The sequence below is a fragment of the Drosophila novamexicana genome, unplaced genomic scaffold (assembly GCF_003285875.2).
Source record: "Drosophila novamexicana strain 15010-1031.04,08,12 unplaced genomic scaffold, DnovRS2.1 tig00000108-arrow-pilon, whole genome shotgun sequence".
NCBI lineage: Eukaryota > Metazoa > Arthropoda > Insecta > Diptera > Drosophilidae > Drosophila > Drosophila novamexicana.
Window position 1 is genome coordinate 5,336,254 of NW_020824772.1, and position 18,000 is coordinate 5,354,253.

The 18,000-nt window shown below is 45.2% G+C and overlaps 4 protein-coding genes across 7 annotated transcripts; 2 read left to right on the forward strand and 2 right to left on the reverse strand.

Moving 5' to 3' along the window:
• Positions 1-41: 41 nt before the first annotated feature.
• On the reverse strand, positions 42-4,493 carry LOC115771777 (histone-lysine N-methyltransferase PR-Set7). Of its 2 annotated transcripts, XM_030717635.1 has the most exons (3): positions 4,355-4,493; positions 3,643-4,086; positions 42-3,572 (listed from the first exon to the last, which is right to left on the reverse strand). In XM_030717635.1, exons 2-3 carry the CDS (start codon positions 3,956-3,958, stop codon positions 1,804-1,806), a joined length of 2,085 nt encoding a protein of 694 aa, XP_030573495.1. In that variant the 5' UTR covers positions 3,959-4,086; positions 4,355-4,493; the 3' UTR covers positions 42-1,803. The 2 variants fall into 2 exon arrangements, with proteins under 2 accessions (XP_030573495.1, XP_030573496.1); XM_030717636.1 differs by lacking the exon at positions 4,355-4,493 and having other exon boundaries at positions 3,643-4,244.
• Positions 4,494-4,883: 390 nt separating this feature from the next.
• On the forward strand, positions 4,884-10,667 carry LOC115771608 (bromodomain adjacent to zinc finger domain protein 1A). The gene is made up of 5 exons (XM_030717371.1): positions 4,884-5,328; positions 6,073-9,735; positions 9,799-9,977; positions 10,045-10,483; positions 10,552-10,667. Exons 1-5 carry the CDS (start codon positions 5,207-5,209, stop codon positions 10,646-10,648), a joined length of 4,500 nt encoding a protein of 1,499 aa, XP_030573231.1. The 5' UTR covers positions 4,884-5,206; the 3' UTR covers positions 10,649-10,667.
• Positions 10,668-12,049: 1,382 nt separating this feature from the next.
• LOC115771609 (DDB1- and CUL4-associated factor 5) lies at positions 12,050-17,152 on the reverse strand. 3 transcript variants are annotated; one of them, XM_030717374.1, is made up of 8 exons: positions 17,072-17,142; positions 16,537-17,012; positions 16,292-16,478; positions 15,964-16,230; positions 15,627-15,901; positions 15,443-15,573; positions 14,719-15,382; positions 12,050-12,465 (listed from the first exon to the last, which is right to left on the reverse strand). In XM_030717374.1, the coding sequence occupies exons 2-8, from the start codon at positions 16,748-16,750 to the stop codon at positions 12,068-12,070; spliced, it is 2,136 nt and encodes a 711-aa protein (XP_030573234.1). In that variant the 5' UTR covers positions 16,751-17,012; positions 17,072-17,142; the 3' UTR covers positions 12,050-12,067. The 3 variants fall into 3 exon arrangements, with proteins under 3 accessions (XP_030573234.1, XP_030573235.1, XP_030573232.1); XM_030717375.1 differs by having other exon boundaries at positions 12,050-12,447; positions 16,537-17,152; XM_030717372.1 differs by having other exon boundaries at positions 16,537-17,152.
• On the forward strand, positions 12,810-14,691 carry LOC115771632. Its single transcript, XM_030717431.1, has 2 exons — positions 12,810-13,546; positions 13,608-14,691. The coding sequence occupies exons 1-2, from the start codon at positions 12,810-12,812 to the stop codon at positions 14,689-14,691; spliced, it is 1,821 nt and encodes a 606-aa protein (XP_030573291.1).
• Positions 17,153-18,000: the final 848 nt, after the last annotated feature.

Below are 18,000 nucleotides of genomic sequence, written 5' to 3' on the forward strand. Positions count from 1 at the left end.
GCAATGAAAACCTACTCGCGTCGAAAATGAACTCTAGTGCAATATTGTGTATAAAACTTAAATTGATTATATATATGTAAAATTTAAGAATTATTTGATTATTTGGCCGAAAACTTAAAAACTCAACAATTAGTACTAGCCTTTAGTTATAGCCTCTTTATTATATGATAAGTGGATGTGTTTAGACTGTATAGCATGTTTCATAGAACGTTGTTAGCGATATTATCTCCACATTTAGCTATGGCGACTTTAATTAGGTCAGTGAACCCAAACGCCTTTTATTTGCTTTCCTGTTTAACGAGTTTCCCAAAGCATAATTAATATATGTTTGTCCTTTTAATATCACTTTACGCAAGCCGAGCTTAGTTATTTTTTTTTTTGTATAGCCCAGTTTTGATCCCTTACGATTTGGCTTAAGTCAATGCTTGCAAGAGTTTTGTTAATATCAATTATCACAAATCGCCCCAGCCATTCCATAGTGTGTTATATATTTAAAAAATTGAACAACAAAAACGTAACCCGCCTAAGCATATATTTTCTATATACACCTATATACTTATGAGTGTTTGTAATGTATTATTATAACTTATAAAATTTGTTACGTTTGATCAAAAAAAGATAAAATTAAAAAAAGCGCGTGCATTCCATGTGTTGTCATAGTTTGCCATGATCTCCAAAGTGAAAACAAGATAAGCAATTGGCTTCAGATTTTTTGTGTTAATGTTTTTATTTATTTTCGCTTCATGTTTGTTTGTGTTGTGAGTGTGCATGTGTGAGGGTGTGTGTGTGCGTGAAAGTAAAACAATTATAAATTACAAACTAAATTCCAATCGATGCTTTAGACGTAGACTTAACTGTAAATTATGCATTCGTGTGTGCTTTGTTTTTATTTTGCTAATCAAATTTTAAACAAATATTAATGATATATAAAATGGTTTTGCGCCTTGAATTAAAATCAATGTATTATGTGCTACAAAATTATATTATACAATTAATAGATAATGTACTGTATAAATATATATGCGCAGAGTATAATAATAATAAAAATATATATAGTAATTGGAAAAAAAAACAATTTACGTTTATTTGAACCAAATTTTTGTTGCAATACAATCTTGCGTTACTTATCATTTAAGTCTGTGGGGACGGGGGGCGGCGACGGCATATATAATTAGATTCATGATTCTACTAGGAGACTCGCTGTAAGGCGTGTTGGAGTACTTGAAACCTGCTTATAGGAAGCTCATTGGGTGATGCGCACAGAGAAACACCGGATGATATCTATTTCTCAGGCACTCTCTCAGTAAGTAGGACTCTGCCAGTGGACGCTACAGGAAGCCTCGTCAAACGCGTGTGTTAAGAGATGTTGATGCAATAATTATATATAAATATCTAGTCAGGGGTTTTTGTTTTTTTTTTTTTTTGGATTGGGATTGGCGAGGTGCACGGGGTGTATATAGATAGCACTATGGCAGTAAATAGTACATAATTATTAGCAATATTACATATATATACCTAGTCCTATATAAATAGTGTACGATTTCAATATAAATGTGAATGCAATGTTTATGTCATAATTATCAGCTTCAATCGCTTCAACTCCGTCTAAATGTTCAACAGTTTCATAATCGATGCCTTACAACAAAGGAAAAACGCTAACAGATCCAAAAATATGATGATGATGCTCTCTATCCTTTACGATATTTTGCACTAACAGTTTTTTTTTTCTTTCAAATTTTCATTAAAGAATATCTAGGCTACTATTATTTATTTAGATAATGACAGTTGCCATGAGCCAATGGCTCAGAATGCCAGCCATGGATGATGAAGCAGCGACTCCTTGGAACGATCGCCATAGTCATATGTTAACTCCTCGCCGGGCTCAATGTCATCCTTGGCTAGCAGCACCAAATGTGGTCGCTGCTTGATGACAACCACTTTGGTCATCAAATTGCCGTTGCGCGAGTGATTGATAAGGCGACCAAACTTGCCGGTGTCAATGGTGGCATCGATGCAGTACTGTTGGTTCTTATGCTTAAAGTAGTACATATAGCAGCCGGCATTCTCGTCCAGCGCATAACGACGCTCGCGTTCAGTGGCCTCGCTGATCGCAATGAGATCACCCACATATTCGACGACAAACTCGTTACGCTTGAACCGACGTACTGCGACAACGCCCCGCCCCTTTCCCATAAAGTGGCGTACCTGCAGACCCTCGCAGCGCTCCTCGAGCACGGCCTGCTCCAGATTACGCATCATTTCCTCTTTGACGGCAGTTTTAGTTTTGCGAACGCTGCGCCGCACCGGAAAGAATTCGGTCAGCTCACGATTGCCATTTGTTGCAGCCAGCGGTTGGGACTTGGCCGCCATTGTCCTGGCCTTGGCCGGTTTGGTAGGTGCCTTTGGCTTGACCGCTGCTGCTGCTACTGCAGCCGGTTTGGGCATTGCCTTGGCTTTGTTCATATTTTCGCGCTCCTCTGCAGCCTTGAGTAACGCATGCACATCATCGTCATCGTCTTCACCGTCGTCCACCAATATAACATCTTCACTTGGCGCTGGGCTGGGCTGCTGGTAAGGCGCTTGTGGCTTTGGCTGATTCAGTCTTCGTCGCGACTTGCACGCGTTGCTTGCGGCCAGCTGCATTTGCAGTTTACGCGGCGACTTGCGAGGCGACAACGCATCGCCCTTCAGCAGCACTGTGTCGCGCGGCATCGTCTTGATAGGCGAGGGGCATAGTATGCGGTGTGGAGTCGCGGGCTTACGTCGTCGGTTGCCCGCCACCGCAGGAGATGTGCCAGCCGTCAAGCAACAGGCGACGCCACTGTCGCAGGAACTGCTGTCATTTTGGTCCAACTCAAAACCGCTCAGCGGTTGCTGCAGCTGATGCTGTTCTTGTTCATGCTCTTGCTCTTCCCCGTGCCCGTGGCCATTGAGCGTAACAATCTGATTGAAGCGACCGTTTAGCACGCAAGCACTTAGCACAGAAGGCGGTGATGAGAATACGGCACTTGCCAGCTCGAAGCTTTTGTTAATGCGAATGCTAGAGGCCTTTGTGGGCGTGCGATCGATGTCCAACGTCAGCACTGGCTCCTGCAGAAATATATTATCGGAAGTCGCAGCGCTGCTGCTGCTGCTGCTATGCGACGAGCTGTGACTGTCGCGCAGCGTTGAGCGATGCGTCTGAAAGGCAGCCGTGTTTGTAGATGTGTCTATGTGTGGGTCGGTTTGTGTGTGAATGTCTACTTGTATGTGTGTGGTTGTGTCTATAGGTGTGTAGTTACTGCCCAGCTCGGAGCTATTGTCGGTTTCCAGATCATCGTTCGGATAAGATGGAGAGCTGGTACTGGTGGAAGGCGACGCTATGGAGTGTGCGTCATATAGGAGAGATTCCTCTTCCTCCAATTCGTCATCTAAGGCGCCACTTATTGTTATTGTCTTTTGCTCTGCTGTTGTAGTTGTAGCTATAACTGTATCTGATAGAATAGTAGATATTTTTTGGCTTTTTGCAGCCGCATTCGCTTTAAAGAAGTTCTCAATGGTGCGTGTTTGAGAACGCGTTGCCAATTGAACACCTATGCGGAAGGGAGGGGAGGCTGTGAGTGTGCTAAAGTTAACCTCAAAATGCACTCAAAAAAAGCTTACCAATTGTGCGGCCAGTTTCAGACTTGGTTGAGTTGCCATTAGCTTTGTTGTTGTTGTCTTTGCTGTGACATTGTGAATCTTCCGCCGCATTGAGATTTTCATGCGTTTTCATAAGACGGCAGTCTTTTCGCTTGGGGCTGGCAAAGTATTGATCATCCAGCAGATTATTGGTGGCCGTCGCAGCCACGGCGCTGATTGGTTCGCCATTAAACGGCAGGGCCAACGTCGCGTCGCTGTTTGCGTCAACCCCGTTAGAGGTAACCACCATTAGGGCGGGCTCTTTGGCGGGCCGTGCACGTCTGCGAACCATTATCATTTAAGGTTTAGGTTCACTTTTGGGGTGCCTCACAAAAATAGGGGGTGGGAATCCGTCGAGTTAATAAATTACACTAAGGCAGCAAGTTTATAGCACACGCACACCAAGATACAGAAACGGAACACAGACTGCAATTTGCATAAGTAGAAACAAAACGAGGCATTAAACTTTTGTACAATATTTGGGCCCCGCGTTGCGCCCTCCCGCTCCAACACACACAAACGCACAACACAACACAACAGAGCGCGTACAGTTTTTGCCCCTCGACAAAAATATCGTTCTGCTGTGTGTTACTGCTGTTGCTTGTGTCGCACGAAGCAAAGAGGAAGACAACAGCGAAAGAATGATATGAAGCAGCCTGCTCGTTGCGCCAGTGAGGCTGAGCCAGAGGCCTACCTATTTAATTAGTTGAAAACAAATTTTTTCGTCATACGCGGCAGCGCATGTTTTTCGTTTTACACTGTTTTTTGCACATTGCTATTAATAATGCCGCTGCGTTGTATTTTTTTAGACATTCATATGCACTTTTCCTTTTCCGCAAACTTTTTTTGTGTGTGGTTCTTTTATTCCGTTTTGCAGTAGAGTTGTTGATGTCTTATCGATACATTTTAAATCGATATCTGTGTAGATCATGCGAGCACTGTTTATTGCAATGGTCATTTTGAAAATTGTTCTGAATATAAAAGCTGAATTTGAATAAATTTTCTTTAAATTTGCGTTTTTTTTTTACCAATGTGTAATAAGATTCAATAAACTTTCAAAATGGAAGAAATTTAATTTAATATTAAGTAACCGTTTTCCAGCACTAGCCTGAATGGCGCGTAAACTATCGGTAGACAATGTTAGCGACGCTCGAGCTTGTTTACATACTATTCATCGATATTAACAGGCCCATGTACCATTAGCATCTCAAACGCCAAGCGAAATTCGCAAGGCGCGCGTGAAAATTATATTTTTAAGGCAATTAAGTGAAATTTTAGTGTAAAAGGCTAATTAAAGCTAGTGCAAACGTTAATAAAGTGGCCAACTGCATTTTTTAATTGAGGGCATATTATAGTGCGTAGTTTGACGACGATTTCATTTGCCTGCTTGCAAAAAAATTGGGCGCCTTTTATTGGTCACTGTCTGTTACCACTCAGTCCGTCGCGTGCCCTGTGCTGCTCCTTCGCGCGCGCACGCACACACACATACACCTTTACACACTGTTATAATAAAATTAAAAACGAGTTCAGGAACAAATAGGCAAAAATGCCGATTTGCAAACGCGACGGTTTTGATCTAAATCAAACAGAGGGCAAAAATGAAACATTCCACGACAACGACTTGGTCTTCTGCTGTTATATTACCAAGCGCATATTCCGCGATTACGAGTAAGTCGAATGCGTTAGCCTTAATTTGTTTTGCCCTTTATCAAATGCTGCTTGCTGCAGCAGTATAACAATGGCAAAGCAAACATTGCGCTAAAGTATACAACAAAGCGAATCTGATGAACGCATGCTTCGGCCAAGCGATACATGCAAAAGCAAAAACATTTTGTCAGCTTGGAAAGTGTCGGTAGCGGCAGCAGTGGAAAGCGCGCGAATATAATTCACAGCTGCTATTGGCAGCGTTGCCACCCTGGGTGCATTTGAATTTAAATATACAAACAAATATTATTTATGTATATTCATAAATAATATCCATTTGTACTATTGATTCGAGCATGTAAATAACATCGGAGTACTCTTTCAATTAGATTTTGTGAAGACATACGTTGAAATTGTAGTTTTTATATACCAACTATGTCATATCAACAACAATATCAAATACAAGTTATGTTTTTGTATAAAAAAATGCTTGTGTTGAAGATTTGGAGTAAATATCATTAAAATCGGTATACTTTCATATCAATTAATGAAACGATCCGCTGAAAATGTAGAGAAAACTCCGTTGTGAGATCTTAAAAATAAATATATTGTACATTTGTTATTTATGTCTGTGAGGGTAATTAATCCTCGACACACTAAAGATACCATTATTTTTTTAAATTAAACTTTATAAAATACAAAGTAGTTCTAGCTTCTCAATTGAAACAATTATCCTAAAGCTTTAATCCAATTGTTGCACATTTTCAGAAACTATTTTCGACATGTTATGGCCATAAACTCAACGGTTTGGCAGTGTGAGGCCACTGGCAAGGATGGCCTCACCTACGAGGAGGCTGTCAAAAGCGAACGCGTTGCCCGCAAAAAGATGGAACAGTTTAAACAGAGCTTACGTGCGCCCGTCCTGCTAGTAATCGAACATGCACGCCAGTCGGCTGTCAAAACGCTTAATTTGATTGTGTCCAAGTTTCTGCGTAAACGCTTCTTTCTCAATGAGGAGGTGACCGTTACAAACAAGAAGAACACAGTTTTCAAAGTGGTGGGCATTAAGCCGGGCGGAAACATGCCGGAGCCAGGTAACGGCATTTACGAGGAAACCGAGCAACTGGAGTATCGTTTACGTGCGCCCAACGGTAATGAAATTAATGCGCCCTTCGAGCAGTTACGTCGCCAGCGCGCCGAATTTAACCAAGAGAATTTGGCCATGTTCATCAAAAATAGCGTGATTCGTGTGGATGGAATTTTGCGGCCTAAGCCTGAGATCTACAAACAATATGTGACCGAGCCGAACATTAACTTTTCCAGCATCTTTATTGGCAAAATGCCGCGCTACTCGCCGGCGAAAATAAAGCGACCTGAGGCTAAGGATACCAAAAAGCAATCAACTCTAAACAAGTACATTGTCAAGGGAGAGGAATCGACTGTTAAGAGCAAGGCCGATACCGAAGCCAAAGCGAAATTACTGGCCGAAGAAATGGAGCGCATTCGTCTGGAAAAGCTAGCCAAATGTGCGGCAATGGAGCGAGAAAAGGCACAGAAAAAGGCCGAATTAATGTCGCGTGTGGAGCAAGAATGCTACGATCTGACCACCAAAACGGATGATCTGGAGCGCAGCGATCAGTCCGTGTTGCCCACGTATCATCCAATTGTAACATTTCTGCCGGATCAGCTTTTGGGCGATGCCTTCATGCTGCGCGAATTTATGCACACATACCGCGGACTGCTTTCCGGCGTAGAGGTGTTTCGCCAAAATCTTAGTTTCTACGAAATGTCGCGCGCCTTTAGCGCACGCGAGGTGGCCGGTCCACTTTCCGACATACTGCTTGTGCTTCTGGGCACAATCTTTGATCTGCAAAAGGAGGAAGAGGAGGAGTGCCCGGTGGCATACGCACTTGGGCGCACACCGGCAACACGGGAGCCCTACATCAGCATGTATAATGCCTCGAACTCCCATCGATACGCCAAGCGGCATTTCTCCTTTAATCTGAACGAACTGCCGCTGGACGCGCTCACCCTGAGCGAGGTTCTACGGCTACACTTGTTGGCCTCAGGTGCGGCTGTACTAGAAAAGGCAGAAAAGTGGCGCATTATGTACCGTAATGGCTACTCATCGCGTGAGGATCCCGGTCTGCAGCTGCGCCTACAGTACGCTCACATTTTGCGTGCCCTCAAAACCAATTGCATTGCTCAGCTGGAATTTGAGGACATTATGCGTATAATAAACTGCCTGATGGCGCAGATCTTAACCTACTCCGGTACTATAAACGTCGTTGAGGAACGCATGGAACGGACGGCCAAGGCGAAAACCGAACTGCGCGCCCTGATCATTGCCGAGAATAGGCGCCTGGCTGCACTCGAGCTGACCAAACGTAGGCTAACCAACGAGCACCATCAGCAGTGCCTGACAGATGAGGTGAAACAGGATGCGGATAAGAAGAAGGCGCTGGGTGAACAGCTTAATCGCCGCATTGCCGATTTGCTGGCACAGTCGGATCGGGAGCAGCGCAAGCACGAGCAGCAGGTGCTCAAGCTGCACTCGGAGCTGTTTAACTTTTTGGTCTACTTGGGCATGGATCGATGCTATCGCAAGTACTATGTGCTGGAGTCCATGCCGGGCATTTTTATAGAACACTCGCCGGATAGTATGATGGACACGTGCCTAGCCCAACCGCCGGTAAACAAGTCGCCCGCCGAGCTGCACAAGCAGGCACAGTTGCCAAAGGTGCGCAAGGATTTGCGTATCTATTTGGTAAAGCTATATAGCGAGGAAGATAAAAAGAGGCGCAAACCAAACAACAAACAATCGCTCGAGAATAAAGAGAACCAAGAGAATCGGCTAAATGGCCACGGACAAGGACAATCGGGGGAGCAGATGGATGTGGCGGCCGGGGACGATGAGGAGCAGACTCCACCTACACAGTTCGAGCTGCTAATGTGCAGTGGCGATAGCGCCAACTGTATTGTCCATGATGAGCACCATCCACAGCGAAAGGTCTGGTCGTACATCTACCAGGCTGAAGAGATTGATGCATTGATAAGATCCCTGAATCCGCTCGGCTGGCGGGAATCGGAACTGCTGGACGAACTCACTCAGCTGCGCGCTCTAATCGAGCAACATGTGAAGAGCTGCCCGCACGAGCTGCTCAGCCTGGACAGCGAAAAGAAGCGCAACAAGTTCATAAGCACCATGCACTCGGAGACGCAGCGTAAATATGGTCAGGCTAATTTCGGCCTGCCTGAGGGCACGGAACTTAACGAGGTTTTGCGATTGCATCTCGTGGATTGTATTCTGCAGTTCGAGACAGACATTTACACCGGCGACTTGGGCCGGCTGAAGATCAAGGACATGGAAAAGTGGCGTCAGCAGCTGCTGCAGGATGACTTTGATGCTCAGTGCAAGTTGCAGTGGGGACCTGGTCTGATGTACAGCGATGAGGTGCCCGCCGATTCGGACAATGAGTCGCACGAGGATTACGACGACCAAGATGACGATAAAGATGAGGATGCTATTTTTTTGAACCAGTATGCGCGAAAGAAGTATGGAAAGTATCGGGATCCAGGTCAATACATTAGTCAAGGCCAAGACACGTCCTCAACCGAATCCCAGACACATCGGACTCAAGTTCGCAACTTGGCCAGTGCGCTGCTGCAGGTGGAGCAAGCGATTGGTCGTCGTTTTCTAAAGGAGCCATTCGGCTTCACCAAGAAACGCCAAGACACCAAGCAGGATCAGCAGAAGCTCATCTGCGAGTCCAGGCTGCAGCAGTGGGAGGTGTCGCTCATGGAGAGCACTAGCTATGCCCAGATCTTTCTTCATCTTAACATTCTGCACGACTCCATACTGTGGAAGCATTCCACAAACAAGTCACTGTGTAAGGTGTGCCGACGCGGCACCGATCCGGAAAAAATGCTGCTCTGCGACCAGTGCAACGGCGGCACTCACATGTTCTGCATGAAGCCAAAGATGCGCACAGTGCCGGAGGGCAACTGGTACTGTCACACCTGTGTAAAGAATCTCGGCTTGATTAATGCCACCGACGACAAGCAGCAGGAGCAAAAGAAACGCGCTGCCCAGAAGAAACGCAAGTTCATTGTGGACGAGGTAGATGAGGATGTCGATGAGGGTGTTGCAGACAGTGACGGAAACGATGAAGACGAAGACGATGAGGGCAGTGATAATGAGGAAACTGAGCTCAGTGATGCACAAGACGATAAAAGCGAAGCATCTTCTATATCCGTTAAGGCCAATGGTAAGGCGGCAGTGAAAGGCTCAAGTGGACGCCGCAGTAGCAGGCGATTGAAATCCAAAGAAATTGAAGATGCCATGCAGGAAGATGATGATGAAGCCGCTGATGATGAATCAGTGGCAGCTGATGAAGCTGAATCAGACGAGGACAACGAAGAGGAAGGAACGTAAGTTCTGAATTAGTAAGACTATTGTGAGCAAAATGTAATATTCAAGTTATTTATGCTTAGCGAGGAGGAAAAGGTATGCCAGACATGTTTCTATGACGGCTGCGAAGTTTGCTGTTCCCGCTGCTCCGAGTGGTATCATCTGGAGTGCGTCAAATTAAAGCGACAGCCTCGTACGGATTTTGTATGCAAAAAGTGCAAAACAAATGAAACACAACGTACCCGCCGTCGCCCCAGTCATGGTAATGCTATATTTTGTTTTGTAAATGTCAGCTCGATCCAAATTATAAATACATTTTATGTTTACAGCCGATGGCGATGCCGACGATGATGAGGATCACGAGGAGCCGCAGGCAAAGCGTGCGCGGTCCTCACGCAACTCGTTGCGCATTTCCCTGGACAAGTCTGCTGCCAACAATAATAATAATAATAATAACAATACCAGTAATAACAACAATCGTCGTTCAGGTCGCCGCACCAATGACAACCTGCCACTAAATAGCGCCGCCCTATACGATCTGCTGGAGCAGACGATGAAGCATCAGGCTGCGTGGCCTTTCCTGCGACCAGTTTTGACCTCCGAGGTTCCTGATTATCATAAGATAATTAAGACGCCCATGGATCTAGCCAAAATTAAGTCCAAGCTAAACATGGGCGAATATCATTTGAATGAGGAGCTGCTCAACGATATCCAGTTAGTGTTCAAAAACTGCGATCTATATAATATCGAGGGCAATGAGATTTACGAGTGAGTAGCTGCACGTCTCAATTCATAAGAAATAAGAAATTTCTAATAATTTTTCCTCTGATCTTTAGTGCTGGCTGCGAATTGGAGCGATTCGTTATGTCACGCTGCAAGGAATTAATGCTACCGTTTAGGCCCAGTGACATGAACGCCGACTTCATTTGCTAAGCCGTGTATGGACTCTTTTTAGGTCTTTCGTGTAAATTAAATTAATTAGCTTTAGGCCATAGACAAAGAACAAGCCAGCGTACATAATTAGACAGTATTGTTTCGTTACCAGTAATCAGATTAATTAAGAGTTAAAGGATTATCAGCCGCATTCTAAAGAACGCACTCTTTTTTTTACAGTCTGTAAGTGTAATTAATGTTTCTACTTACGTTTCTCGCTTTTGTTTGCATTTAGCATAATCGTTCGAACTGCGAACTAAATAGTTATTAGTTACATTTTAGAATTTATTATTAATTGTACGCATAAATTATTGTAGACATACACACAGTTCACAGAATTTAGCATTCAATAAAATGAAAACCGAATACTTGCAACTTATCAAAGCTGTTTTCATTCGCAGTTGGCTAATTATTGTATATGTATATGATGTCATGAATGAATCAGATCCTCTAATATACATTCATATATATATGGATATATATATGTACGTTTAGTGCGTGTCTTATATCTGAAAGTACGTTTGAATTACAATTACTATATATTATATAATATGATGAAGCATTTATACATTTACAAATTGCATGTCAGCTTCATTACTTTTTAGATCGATTGGCGGCAATCAATAAATTTCCGTTGTTTTTTCGCTTTCTGTACTCGGTTTTTCTTTTAACGACATTCATAATATATTTTTAATCACATTTAACATTCAAATTTCATTTGCAATTTGTGAGAAAAAAAATTATTTACTATTTCATATGCTGTTTGCACTTACTTCTAATGAATACATGAAAGATTACACTTAGAATGTCATGTTTTTTTTTTTTTTTTTTTTTTGTATGGTTTTCGTTACTGCATTTTTTTCAGAGATCAAAAAAGTAAAATAATAAAAGTTTCCCAATGTTTAGGTTTGTATAAACTTCTTAAAGGAGTTGCAGCTGAGTTTCCTTCAATTAAGCTACTACATTTGGATTTTGGCTAAGCGATTCTTAAGTATTAAATCAAAGCTATTTCGAAATACCGGATATTTGATGCCATTGAAAGAACGATAAAACAATTTCCAGAATTTGATCCAGTCTGAATCAAAAAAATGTTGGTATATGTTTTTCTTTTTAATAATTCGGTGTATAAGGATACAGTGCAAGGCTATTTGCAAGCCGAGCACGTTATACCCTTTAATATTCAATAAGCCAATTGTAGTTATTCTATGGGATTCGGACAAACTGACAATAATGTAGTTAGCGAGAAACTAGATATAGGTAAACTATCCTATTTATAGAACCTAGGATCTTTTCCATTGAAATTGAAAAGTTTCTTGCTTTCTGCTATATTTTGTTTATCATACATACACTTAAAGGAATAACACTCATTTCTGGCTTGCCAGTATACAATAGTGGATAGAAACCTCTTCTTGAATGTATTTAAAAATTTGTTTGGGTTGCGACCGTCGATGTAGTTGGCTCCGAATGGATACCATTGCGCCTTTTGTTGTTATTCTCAGAGTTTGAGGTGCTCGGCGCCTGCGACAGTTGTGCCTCCATTGATGTGTTGGATGTATCATCATCGGGAGTGCTGTTGCTGTTGCTGTTGTTCTCCTCGACAGTGTTCTCTTGATTAACTTCCGGCTCATTATCGTCATCATCATCCAGCCATTCGGTATCATAGGACATGGCGCTGTCAGTCTCCTGCCGACCTCGGCGTGGACGTCTCACATTGCGTCTTCGCTTGATGGCTGCGAAACGCAGCCGCATTAGCTTACGCTTGCGCTCCAGCTGCTCGAAACTGGCCTGCAGGGAGCCAACTACGGAGAAATTCAAATCTATTTAGTGGTTATTAGTGCAGCTAAGCCATGTTGTGTACAACTATTTGGTCAAGTCATGCAAAGGGAATGTACACAAATCGGAAGCTTGACTCTGCTTGGGCAAACAAAGCCCTGACACTTGCCAATAATTGGGGGTTTCGCCGTGTGGGCGTGGCTACTGACTGGGAGGTAAGCGGTCTATTGTTAACCAACGAGCATAGTCAGCTGTCAAGAGTCACTGACAGTAGGCAAACAACGGCACCAGCCCAGGTGTCAACGGGCCATTGTTTGTCCACAAAGATAGGGTCAGGAGGACAGGTCAATCGCTGGCGCGGGTCAAATAGTATTCAGTTGCGCTCACAATGTCGTTGAACGTACAGCTAATTATGTTAATCCTGGTGACAGTATTGAAATTAACGATTGGGCAGGACGAGGGTAGCGTGGATAGTTATGCAAAAATGTTTGAACCCATGCTGAGTCAGCAGGAGAGCACCCTGGAACTGCACTTGCGTAGCATGCGGGATGCGGATAATAGATTTGTCCAGTTTCTACTGAGACAGCAGAGTAATGCAGTAAAAGTACATGTTGCCCAGGAAACGCCAGTTGGAGAGTCGGGCGCAGCTCTAGTTTACGACGCTGTGGTCCACCATTTCTATATCTATGAACATGTGCACCAAATGCAGCAGCACCTAAAGCAGTTCACCAGCCAGGTCGGCTTTTATTTAATAGCACTGGAGCGATTGGCAGTGGATGAGCAACAGCTGTTGCAGCAGTTTATGGAGACAATCTGGCGGGCTCTTGGTCACAATCGCATCTACTATGTGCAGTTGGCAGCCGAGCGAGTGCTGCTCTACAATCCCTTTCTGCAATGCGTGGTTCTTGCCGAGGATGAGCACAGCTATGAGCGCATTTACTCCAATCTGCATGGCTATCCACTACGCGCATACATCTTTGATTCAGTGTACTCCGCACTTTACGAAGATGGCTCCACCGAACGGCCTCTACGTGCCACAGGGCCCGATGCCACTGTGGCAGAAATAGTTGCCAAACACCTTAACTTTACGCTGAACTACGTTTGGCCAGATGACGAGTTCTTTGGGTAAGTAGCTTAGTGTTATATTAATCTGGAAGATTCATTTAAGGCACATGCTCATTTCCAGTGGCCGTCAGCCCAATGGCTCTTATACTGGAGGCGTGGGGCGTGCACATCGTCACGAGCTGGACGTGATCTTTGCCGGCTTTTTTATTAAGGATTATCTAACGTCGCGCATCCAATTCAGCGCCGCTGTCTACATGGATGACCTGTGCCTCATTGTGCAGAAGGCTCAGCGTATTCCACAGTCAATTGTGCCTCTCTTTGCCGTTCGCGTGGATGTCTGGCTGTGCTTTCTACTCGTGGGCTTTGCATGCGCTTTCGTCTGGCTCTGCCTGCGCGGCTTGAATCTGGGCCTGAGCATTGAGTGTCTGACCGATCAAAAGATTGATGATGGTCGCTTCTTGTTTATTGCCTGGCGCATCTTTATCGACACCTGGATCGTGTGGGTGCGGGTAAATGTTGGAAAATTTCCACCTTACAATTCAGAGCGTATTTTCTTGGCCTCGTTGTGTCTAGTTAGCGTCATTTTTGGAGCGCTATTGGAGTCCAGCTTGGCCACGGCATATATACGACCACTGTACTATCGTGATCCCAAAACTTTGGCAGAACTAGACGACTCCCAGATGCCCATTTACATAAAACATCCGGCATTTAAGGATGATCTATTTTATGGCCACGACTCGGCGGTTTATCGACGCCTGAACGCCAAGATGGTCCTGGTGGGAGAGGGTGAGGATCGTTTGATCAGCATGGTCGCCAGAAATGGCAGATTTGCCGGTGTGACGCGCTCCGCCAGCCTTGAGCTTAGGGACAGACGCTACATTATGACCCACAAGGTGCACAAGATACCCGAGTGCCCCAAAACCTATCACATTGGCTATGTACTGCCAAGGCCATCGCCCTATATGGATGCCATCAATACTGTACTGCTGCACATTTTGGCAGGCGGACTCCTAGACCATTGGATAAGCGAGATGAAGGAGCGCGCCAAGTTGAATATACACCATTATCCCGATTATTTGGCAGTACTGGGCGTGGGACAATGGAAAGTATTGACTCTAACAGACATACAACTGGCTTTTTACGCATTGGCAATTGGATGCGTACTGGCTGCACTAGTTTGTCTACTAGAGTTCCTCATTAAATAAAGATTTACGTATTATTGATTTACTTACTCATGCGCAACTCGGGCGGCTTGCGAGGACTCCGGATGGCTGGCTGGGAAATGATATCCCGACGACTACGTTCCCGAGCAGCCGCCTCTGCCGATGTGGTGGGTAGCTCGTCATCACCGAACAGCCGGTGCGTTTCCTCCAGCCATTCACTGATGCGCGCTTGTGTGGCTGCCTGCCGCTGCTCGCCCAGCAGCCGAGCCAGCAGCTGCTCCACATTGCGGTGCTGGCCCCCAGTGCCCTTGACCGCCAGCTGCAGCAGTGCTCGCCGCTTTTTTGCCACCAAATAGAAGATGCGATTTGGATGCGTCTGCCAGCTGAGCTCGCTGACATTGGGTGTGTCCACTTCGCTCTGTTCCTCCGACTGAGTGCTGCTCTCGCTGCGTTCCGTGGACGAGCCCGAGCTGCTGTCGCTGCCGCTGGTGGTCTCTTGATCATTGTCGTTGCCGTTGCCACTGCTGCTGTTGCTGTTCCAGTTCTCCAGTTCACGTTGCACCAGCGTATCAAAAAAGGCCAGCATCACCTGGTCCTCGTCCATATTGCGCGAGCTAAAGTCTTGCGATACTTGATCGGTGGCGTTGCGATGAAGCATCCGTGTGCAATAGGGCGTATCGGATGGTTCAATCAGTGCACCCTCCCAGCCATGCTGTGCAAATGGGCTCCAGAACTGTATAAAGAAAAGCCTTTATTTACTCAGGTTCGATAGGTTGACAGAGTCTTCTCCTACCTTGATAATCTTTTCCACACCCGACGAAGCCAGCAGGCAACGCTGGCGATTGTAGCGCACCTGGTTAACAATAGATCGATGGCCGGTCAGGATGACAGGTGTCGTATCAATCCATTGATTCTTTTCCTCCACTAGAGCGAGAATAGTTAAGTTATCTGCTGCATGATATTTTTTAGAGACTTACGGTCGATTCCGTCCAGCCGCCAGATGAACATATTAAAGTTATCCGAGCCGGAAACCACCAACTCGTCCTGCGGGCCAGCAAAGGTGCAGCTCTTCATGGTGCACGAATTGAAGTATTCATCGTGGTAAAACGAGCACAACGGGTCGGACGAGCTCGGATTGTACAGAATGGGCGGCAAGCGGCGGTGTAGGGTGAGCAAAAGGCTACCATTGCAGTTAAAGCGCACACTCATGCAGCTGGGGGATTCAGTTATGTAGTTATACTGGCAAAGTGCCCTAGGAGAGTAAAGAAGGGGCATTCAAATAAATTTCAGGCAAGGCATAACAGAAGAACCCACTGTGTATGATGTCGCAGATCCCACATCTGTGCACCACGTTTGGCATTGGCTGTGGCCAAAAAGTTGCCGTTTAGTGGATGAAACTCGACTGCATTAAATGGCGTGCGAAACTTGGCTATGGCCAATGGTTCATTCTTGCCCACGCGCAGATCATAGACAAGGATTTCTCCATGCTCCGTGGCCACACTAAACATATTGGTGCTGGTGCGGTCCACACTTAGGCCATAGACGGGTCCGTCATGTGAAAAGTAATTAAGATTCTTGCCGCTGGGTAGACAGGGAGCAGAAAGTTTACATGTGCGATAAGAAAGCCTTTGGTGACACTTACGTGCCCAGGTCGTGCTGAATGACCAGGTCATCATTGCCGCCGGAGAACAAATACTTGTTGTCTGTGTCAAAGCCTAGGCAAAAAATGTTGCTTGCATGCTCCCCATACATAACGCTTGGGTTGTCCTGGCCCACGTTTGCCAGCGTCTGATCTACATGCCAGAGCAGAACCCGCTTGTCGTCTCCACCTGGAAGCCGGCAAACGAAATTAGCAGCCCGTAAGAGGAGCAACAGGTAGCAACTCACCCGATGCCAGGTACTCTCCACCATGGTTAAACTCCAGGGCATTGACACAACCATAGTGCCCCGCGAGATTGCGCTGGTATAGATTCTCTGCGGCATGCAGGCGCTGCCTGAAGATGCCAGCCTCTAGGTTGCTTCGCAAATGCTCAAACTCCCGACAGCTGAGCGCATGATCCAAATTCAGGCTAGCAGCCGGGCCGCCTCTCACATAGCTCATACTGGAGCTTTTTATTCAATTTTCGACTGGACCTCGTTTAGCTACTGCCCCTCTACCCACTTGTTCGTCTTATGCATTTACAGCCTGTCGCTCTGGTAACAATTGTTCGGGTTCACAGGCGCTGCCGTTGCAACACAGTTGTATACATTTTGTCGACGCCGACGTCGCTGCTGACGTCGTCGTCGCAGTTGCACTTTTTTGCGTTGGCGTTGGAAGTTTTCAGCTTGTGTGTTAGCCCTATTGGAAATTTGAGGCACGGCAACTGCAAATGTAATTTAATTTTTTTATTTGTTTATTTGCCTTCTAACTTCCAGGAGCCACCTTTTCTTTTCTTTTTCAAATGGCGTTTCAATTGACTTTTTCAACGCACAACTCCCGCAGCGATTTTCTCACGACGACTGCGACTGCGACTGCGACTCTCGACTGGTTTAATCATCGGAATATGCTTTAATCAAAATGAAAACAGAAAGTAGACGAGAAGCGTAGAAACAGCTGTTCCTCGAGCTGAATAGACATTAGAGATGGGCGCGTGCTGAGTCGACGCACGCATTGCAACTGTTTCAAATTGCTTCAAATCAAATGAATATCTCTAATTGGAGCCCACGAACTGTTGCATCAATATGTGTATGTATATGCACACATATGTATAAGTTATTCATTAATGTATGTTCTGCGATGTAACACAATGTTATCTTGGGTAAGTTGCGTTGATCCCGCGCTGCCCTTGATCAAAATATGTTCTCCTTGATCCAGTAATATTACGAAAGATATGTTTTATCGGCAATGCCGGAGCAGTATATTTATTTCGGCGACTTATGTGTTGCGCGCTTCATATAAAACTAAAAACTAGGGGACAAGCAAATTATACAAATACCCTAAGCCTCAATGCATCACGCCATCAAAGCATGGTCGGCAAGCCGACTCAGCATTCCATGCAGTGTCAGCTTACCGCTGCTGGCCGTTCTTAGCGCAGAGCGCTGAACTCAGTTCTGGCGCGTCAGCATTGTTAATACGAAGCTACTTAATTGCTAGGGCAATATATTTATGCTTAGTTGTTAACTACCCCCCCCTCAGGATGATGGCCGTCCTCGGGCATGTCGTATTTGTCAATCGCCTTCTGCATCTGCATGGAGGCTCGTCTTTTCCTTAGCACCAGAAAAAGGAAGAATGAGCCAATTAGTCCGACATTCAGGACCGCGCCAATCGCGAACCAGAATTTAGGCGAGCCAGCCGCAACTACCTCCTCCTTG